This window comes from Rhipicephalus sanguineus, chromosome 9 (assembly GCF_013339695.2).
Source record: "Rhipicephalus sanguineus isolate Rsan-2018 chromosome 9, BIME_Rsan_1.4, whole genome shotgun sequence".
In the NCBI taxonomy this organism is placed as follows: Eukaryota; Metazoa; Arthropoda; class Arachnida; order Ixodida; family Ixodidae; genus Rhipicephalus; species Rhipicephalus sanguineus.
This window is the reverse complement of record NC_051184.2, coordinates 53,245,346-53,252,914: the sequence shown is the minus strand read 5'-3', so window position 1 is coordinate 53,252,914 and position 7,569 is coordinate 53,245,346. Positions and strand designations below refer to the sequence as shown.

At 49.4% G+C, this 7,569-nt stretch overlaps 2 protein-coding genes across 3 annotated transcripts in view; one reads left to right on the top strand and one right to left on the bottom strand.

The window, feature by feature from the left end:
- Positions 1-172: 172 nt before the first annotated feature.
- On the bottom strand, positions 173-1,213 carry LOC119405152 (phosphopantothenoylcysteine decarboxylase). The gene has a single exon (XM_037671956.2). The coding sequence runs from the start codon at positions 1,077-1,079 to the stop codon at positions 477-479; it is 603 nt and encodes a 200-aa protein (XP_037527884.1). The 5' UTR covers positions 1,080-1,213; the 3' UTR covers positions 173-476.
- A 130-nt stretch (positions 1,214-1,343) lies between these two features.
- Positions 1,344-7,569, top strand: part of LOC119405150 (transcription activator BRG1) — a 50,828-nt gene continuing 44,602 nt past the window's right edge. The window contains exons 1-5 of one of the 2 annotated variants that reach the window (XM_037671951.2): positions 1,344-1,553; positions 2,016-2,187; positions 3,984-4,272; positions 5,005-5,205; positions 6,934-7,230. In XM_037671951.2, the coding sequence (XP_037527879.1) occupies positions 2,044-2,187; positions 3,984-4,272; positions 5,005-5,205; positions 6,934-7,230 (931 nt within the window). In that variant the 5' untranslated portion in view covers positions 1,344-1,553; positions 2,016-2,043. Of the gene's footprint in view, positions 1,554-2,015; positions 2,188-3,983; positions 4,273-5,004; positions 5,206-6,930; positions 7,231-7,569 lie in introns of both variants that reach the window. The other variant, XM_037671950.2, reaches the window with a different exon arrangement.

Below are 7,569 nucleotides of genomic sequence, written 5' to 3'. Positions count from 1 at the left end.
CAAATGCGGAGTTGCTGAACAAGTGTCGCAAGCAACTAGTCGTGTTGAGCAAGCTGAAGTTTGAAGAAAACGGTACTAAAGATGAAAAAATGACGAGAGAGGATAAATGCCTCGTTTTTAGCACCGTTCTCTTAAAGTTCAGTAACATATTAACTAGCACGATTCAATATGCTACTGCTTAGTGCATGCCATTTATTTTCACCGCACATCTACAACATCACACTAGCAAAAAGCAACAAAACCACGCTTTCACTTTGTAGTGCCGAGGCTCTGCTGTAATATCACACTTTTCGGAGATACGTGCCTCAGTGCAGTGTTTGCACAACGACGGAATGGTACTTGCCCCAAGCAACGAGCTGCTTGCGTGCCTGTAGTTCCCAGAGTAACAGTGGCAGTTCAAACAATAGACTCGCGATCAAGGAAAATGAGTGTCCCTGCTTTGCGGCTGTTCTCGCGTAGTTGAGGGGCCGATACAATTACTGCTGCGCCTTCTCTAAGGCGGCAGCGACGACGTAGCTCACTATGGTGGGAACCTCAGCCATGCCCCCGTAACCGCGGTCCCCGCAGGCAAGTTTCTTCTCGACGCAAGGCACCTCGGTGTAGCCGAGGCTCGCCAGGGTCCTCACGTGCTGCACCGTTATCGGGTGACACCACATGTGAGTATTCATGGCGGGACAAAAGAGCAGCGGCTTTTTCAGGTCCCAAGCCCTGACGACGCAGGTGAGTAGGTTGTCGCACAATCCGTTGGCTATCTTGGCCATGGTGTTGGCGTCCAACGGAGCGATTACCATCACGTCGGCCCAGCGCCTCAGCTCGATGTGGAGCACGGGATCGGACATCTTACGCCAGGTCGACCATTCGTCTTCGTCGACCAGCAGCGGTACCGAGCGCGGAATCATCAAGCGCTCGAAGAAGTGAAGGGCCCGGCTAGTGGCCACTACCTTCAGGTCTACGGAGGCGTATCCCTGGAACCTCTGATTCAGGAGTTGTTGCACCAGCAAGGGTATCTTGACGGAGGCGACGCTGCCCGTACAGCCGATGAGGACGTTCAGAGTCTTCGTGGAGGTTTCGGTGGACATGTCTGCTCACGCGCTAGCTACCCGCTAGATCTGAATGATTTGCGCGGCCCTTGTTTTTCCTGCACGCAGCGGCGCGCGCTCCCGTCACCTCCATCATATGCTGTGCACGGCTGTTCTATTTGTTTTTGTTGGGAACTTTCCTTCGCGCAAAATCAGCGTGCTTACTGCGTCGGTAGAGAAGACAGTTTCGTACGAAGTTGCGAAAAACTTTTTCTCGTGAACGAATATGCAGTATTAATAAAACACCCACGCGATTTCTCCCTTCCACGCACCTCTGTAATGTATCACGAGATCCATATAACCTCACAAAACGTGCAGTTAGCGCAAATCAACGCTTTTTGAATTTTTTCTTGCTTGCGGCAGCCCATGCACCGGCCGCCGCTGCATCACGGGTACGCCATTGTCGGCTCGAAGTTGCGTGTAGCGGCGTTTCTCCCATTCCTGCCTTCGCAAAAGAAGTCGTCCGCTTGACAGGTAAATTTGTGGCCCTTCTGTGTTTCTCCGGAACGCGGATTGTGATCCTTCCGGACTTCTCCCAGCGTCCTTAATTCAGCTAGCTAACTCCTTTTGAGAGAGGAGGAGGTAACGCTTTCGTTGTTTGCATGGTTAGGCAAGGATAGACGATCGCTTTAATGAATGAATCGACGGATATCTGTTCTCGTTGCGTGTCATTGCTTCCGTAACCCCGCTCGTAAAGTCGTCCTAACTGTACTGGTCGAGAAATCATGCGCTAGCTCCGCTGGTTCGTCATCGATAGCGACGTAGTTTCGTCGAACAACAAGGCCAGTTGGGTTCGATCGCTTCTTGGATTTCCCATTGAACACACGGAGAGTAGGTCGTCCTCATGTGACGACGGTGTCGTTTAGTGTGCCGTCCTGTGTCGATCGGTGCCTCGAACGGGCGCCTTGTATTTATCTTCTGCTCTTCGGATGTCAGGTGGAGCGGCTGCTCCCAGCGTCGCCCGATGGCGTCAGGCGAGGAGATGATGTCCGCTTCGCCTGGGCCGCAGTCCCAAGGAGGTCCGCCTCCTCAACAGGGGGGCCCTCACCCCGGTGACGGTCACATGCAGCAGGGATACCCGTCCGACAACATTCACATGCTGCAAAGGGTAAGTAAAAGCTCCGCGACTCCGTTTGCACCCCTAGCAGGCGTGTGTTGCGAAGCGTATCCCGAGGCTAGCCTCACATCGGCAGCCATGTCTGGAAGATCCAACCGGTCTGATTAAGCGTTTGTTGTGACTACGTACAGGTGCTAAACACACGTGCGGTTATAGTTTGTGCTCGAAGTAGTACTTGGCCGAGCAGGGGGGAAAGGAGTCCACCGATGGTGAAGCGCAGATGTTCGGGGGGTTCCCCCTTTCCCCGCTCTGCGAAAGTCGCGTAAAGACGACATGTGGGACCGTCACTTGCTTTAACTAGTATTTTCGTGGCGTGAAAGTCGTGCAAGACGACGTGTAGGGCTATCGCTTGCTTTAACAAGCCTTCTTGGATTTGCGTTGCAGAACCTAGTGCTTGCTGCGGCGCAGTCAAAAATGGCAGTGTAATCAACACATCACACGAGATATAGACCTGCAAAAATCTAGCACTGGTTCACTGGCACTGGGAACGTTGGATTTCTTGGAGCATCGACATCCATGACAGATTTCAGCAGGAGCATTCTAACCACCAACACAGTCACAGTGCAAACAGGCACAGTTAACAAAACTTAACTGGTTGAAACCTAATCACATGACAGCTCTTGAGGCGTTTAGTGTGGCTGCATCAAACTGCACAGACCACTCTTGCTGTGCCTGCATCAGACTGTGGGGTCAACTGTGCCAACAGTGCATCGTATGTGTGTTGCTCAGCAGTCATTGACAATTGCAATACAAGCACTTTAGGGTTAACTCAAACGCATTCTTTCGTTCTTGTTTCAACCTGTATTCTTTATCTTGGCATGATTTTGGCTTGCACACTTAACTTGAGGCCAAATCTATTTATAAAACCACACAATCAACAATCCAAGACAGTGTTTTGAGTTATCACTCGTGAAACCCATTATTCTTTGCTTTGCCATTATATTTCTTGATTGCTTTTCGTTTGACCATGTACCTGTTTCTGATGCAAAATCCAGGCCAGGAGAAGGGTAGACAGTTAAGCACAAAGCTGCCAAATGTTTAAAACAGTACCACACACAGACAAAACACTTCCACGCATGTGCAGCAGAGCGAAGGTGCGACACAGAATGGCACGGTCATAATGGGTGTCTTCTTTAGTAAGCACATTTCTGTGTTGAACGTTTCTATGTGACGAGTGTGTTGCGGACACAGACGGACCCTTTCTGATATAAATAGCTACCATCAGTTGTCTCTTAGTTTGTACTCCACAAACAGATATGTACACCAAATGTCAACACCAACGGGCAAAAGATTATTTTGGACTGCGCTACTGTTTTCACGTAAAAACAAACCATTCCTGAAATTCAGTCTGTCGTCCGTTTTCTTGGTATAAATCTCACAGCATCCCTTATGCATTCGCCTAAGACAACTCGTAGCCGAAAGCCATCTTCTTGTTCTTCTCAGTCAATGTATTGATCGTCCCATGCCCCCCAGTGAAAGCTTTCTGCATGTCACCTGGTTTTGCACTGCCTCCGTGATTGACCCACCTTTGACCAAGGGACGATGTCATGTGATGACGTCGCCAGTTTTGGCGGTCTGTGATGTCATAGGGTGATGTCATGATATGCTCATGATTTTTCGCATCACTCGTGTTGACGTTGCCAACTCCGACAATCAATTTCCGCGTTTGACGAGGCAACTGAGGCTTTCCACCTCAAAACTCGGGGGGTGTCCTAGTAAATGAAGTCTTGACTGTGTATTTTATCATTACCGTACCAACCTTTTCTCCTGTACGCCATCGATTTCAGGCCATCAACAACATGGAATCGGAGAAGGGCATGGCCCCGGACGATCCCCGCTACCCCCAGATGCTGGGAATGGGTGGCGGCCGAGGGGGCAAGCCGCCGGGAGGTGCTGCTGGAGGCAGTGGTGGCAGCTCGGGGGTGCCCAGCCCCATAATGGGACCCCCTCCCGTCCCACCCCAGGGTGCGGGGCCCATGGGAGGACCACCTCCCCATGAAGGACCGCCGCCACCGCACCACGGCTACGGACCTCCGCCGCCTCAGGGACCCCCGCCCCCACAGCACATGGGGCCAGGCGAGACCTTTTGTGATTAATTAACGTGCAAGGGCTAGTCAAAAAATGAATACCGTAAATTTGTTAGCAATTTTTTTCCCCACTGACCTGTAAGCGAAAGAAGCGTGTAGATGAAAAACGTCACAGTTTCAGAGCAAAGATTGCTGCCTTGCTCCAGACATGCACAAAATATCTACTACCACTATCGAATTTTCGCCGAGTTAAAGTGAAAAACCTGTAAAAGTATATTAGTGAATGAGAGTGTTAGATATGGTGACACAAGTTCAATAGAGCAGGTGTACAAATTGAGTATGAAAGCACTCGCTCCTTCTTGCTTCCCTGTTTTTGCATGTTTCATCTGTTCATACTGTTTTTTTATGCGGGCTCACCAACTCACCAAAGTTTTCTGCGTATTAGAGCTGAAAATTTGCAGTTTATGTGAAATCTGTCAAAAGTGCTTATAGTCCGAGTCAGTCATGCAGAGTTGCATTGCAAGAGCTTGGCACGCTGAGCGTGTGCCTCAATTTTCTTGCACACATATCGTGGTTTTAGTGCATAAAGCTTCAACAATTATTGGTATTATTATTACAGTTACCTGTTAGGTTAGAAGCATTGTGCACTAATAGAGAAGAAATTTGCATTTGCAGTGATGCTCACGTGCCGTACACTTTTGCTGGTGGGTGTACATCTTAAAGCTTGCAACAGGAAGACGATTTTCATGTTGTCATAGCCAGGCGCTTCTTTAAATGTCAGGTCCAGGGCCGCACGGTTACGGCATGGGACCCCAGCAGACCGGTGCCTATGGAGGGGGTGGCGGCCCCTACCAGCAACAGCCGTACCCTCCTCCGCAACAGGGAGCAGGAGCGGCTGCCGGCACAGCCCCCCCTCATCAGCCAGGACCGCACCCGCACCACCCACCGGTTGCATCAGAGCCTCCCGACCCTGCGTCACAGAGTGAGTGGCTCGTAGATGTCGGTTGTGCCACTAGTGTCGACGTTTCCTGGTAAAGGAGCTTGTTATTTTAGCATTGTACACTAGAGGGACAAACATAAGCCAGATCGGTGGATGCTTAAATGAAAGGAAAAAAGCGCCATTACGACGTCAGCTCAGCCCTTTTGTGGGCCGAGATTGGGGGAGCGGGGGGGGGGGGGGGGGGGGGGGGCATATGAAATTTTTAATGGTGCAGTAGTGGTTAGCTGCTCCTATGACAAGATGACTAAATTAAGGGGGGACGTGGCTTTCACACCACAAAAAATTACCAAAAGATCAATACTTTGAAAATCACATTTTCACTTTCTATATCTCTTTCTTTATCTGGATACGAAATATCAACACTCAAAACCACATTGAAGTGCTCTGAAAACATTTTTATTAGCAAAGGGAGCAAAAAATCTCGTGGCAATTGCGAAGTAACACTTTATCAAGTCACAATATCTCACCAACGGTGCAACTGAGGCCTTGTCATTTTGTCTCTTCAGCCATCACCTCATACAGAAAGAAACAAGTGCACAAAAACGAAGGATTCAAGACTAAGGGTGTGCGAATAGTGACATTTTATCTCGAATCGAATAGTGTCGAATAGTGGCCAAAAATATCGGATATCGAATCGAATATCGAATTCGAAATATTTTATTGAAAATTGAAAAAAAGAACAAAGAAATGAAATCTGCTCATGTCCTCGAGCTCATAACGCGGTGAGTGACTGCTACCGAAAGACTGCAAATTGTCGTGCAAAAACGCAAGATGTTCCACGTGGCACATCCCTATTCGAGACCATTCCGAGACTTCTGATTGGCCACGCCCACGATGTGACTCGGTTTAGCTTTGCCAATGGCCTCCTTGACAATGCACGTCATCTGCTTTAGCACCTTGCACGCCCCTCTGCGTCTCTTCGCACCATGTTCATGTGCAGAACATAGAATTAGATTTTGCTTGAGGCTCGTGCTTTTGGCAATTGGCTCGCTATGTTTGTCAGCTTGCATGCCACGTACGTATGTGTTCCATGGTTGTAGAAGCGGATGGCACGGGCAATGCGTGCCTCTTGGCATCACAGCTCAACGTGTTCACCAGTATTTGCGGAACATAAGTTTAGGGATCTGGTATAGTTGCGGAAACCGACAAACGGGTGCTTAGAGCTGCTCTAAAACGTCGGCAAACTTGTTTTTTTTCTTTAAAGGGGCCAAGACACGGTCACCCAACAGTTTACAGATTTCAGGGAAAAATAGAGGTAGAGGGTCTATTGGGCCTACTCGTGTATGAAAAATGAACTGTCAAAGAAAATGTCAGTGCAAAATAAACCCTGGAAGTTGCCAGCTATAAGTTTCTACCAAAGTTTCAGCCACTGCAAATTGTTCAATTTCAATGTCGAGCCGAAGAAAGCTGAAATAGCTTGATCTCACGTGCAGCTGACCACGGAACAAGATCGTTTGACGGAATGCAGGCGCTCGCACAATGAGCAGCTTGTTAACGTCACGGCTCGCGAGTGCACCGGTGTTGCCAGACTCTCGGGCCACTTGCATGGTTATAAAAATATTCAATTCAAAATTAAGTGCTCAACCAAATGCGCTAAAATTTTGTCAGCTTGTTTGTGATCGCGTAAGGATTAATCCACAGAGCGCATACTACGATAGAAAATTGGGTGTCTTAGGCCCTTGTAATTTGCTTTGTTCTGTTTTCCAGCAGGTTACAGCAGCGGAGGCGGTCCCGGCAGCGGGGGCCCGCCTTCCAACGGATCCGCAAGCAATGCTCTTCCAGGCGCCGAGGGCAGCGGCACTTCTGGCAGCGCTGGCTCGAAACCGTCGCTCCTGAGCCCGCCCCAGTTGACGCAGTTGCGGGCCCAGATCATGGCGTACAAGCTTCTGGCACGCAACCAGCCCGTGCCAGACCACATCAGCATGGCCGCCCAGGGCACTGGCTCCTCGCAGGGCACACCACAAGGCTCGCCCCAGCCGGGCCCACCGTACATGCACAGGCCACCAGGTGAGTTCAGCCATTGCACATTGTCTACACACCGTTTCACACATCAGACACAATGCTATTGAAGCTGCGCAGGAAGTTCTGCCAGAAAAATGTATAACTCCGTGCGTCTCGTGGTCGGCTTTCATGGTTGTTAATGTTCGTGAATGCCTGTGCATGAGGCTGTAAATGAAATACCAGAAACTGAAAACAACAAAACACACAAGTTACGTGGAAGAACATGTTGATACCCGTATAACGGAGTTTGTTTGTTTCAAAGGCACAAAACATCTTCACGTATTACTCAGCCTAAGAAAGAAAGAAAAATCGCATTCTGGGTGGTAAAAGCATTGCACTGTTTGT

What these genes read in the sequence shown, in the direction of transcription:
- LOC119405152 (XM_037671956.2), bottom strand. Translation starts at nt 1,079, where the DNA reads ATGTCCACCGAAACCTCCACGAAGACTCTGAACGTCCTCATCGGCTGT.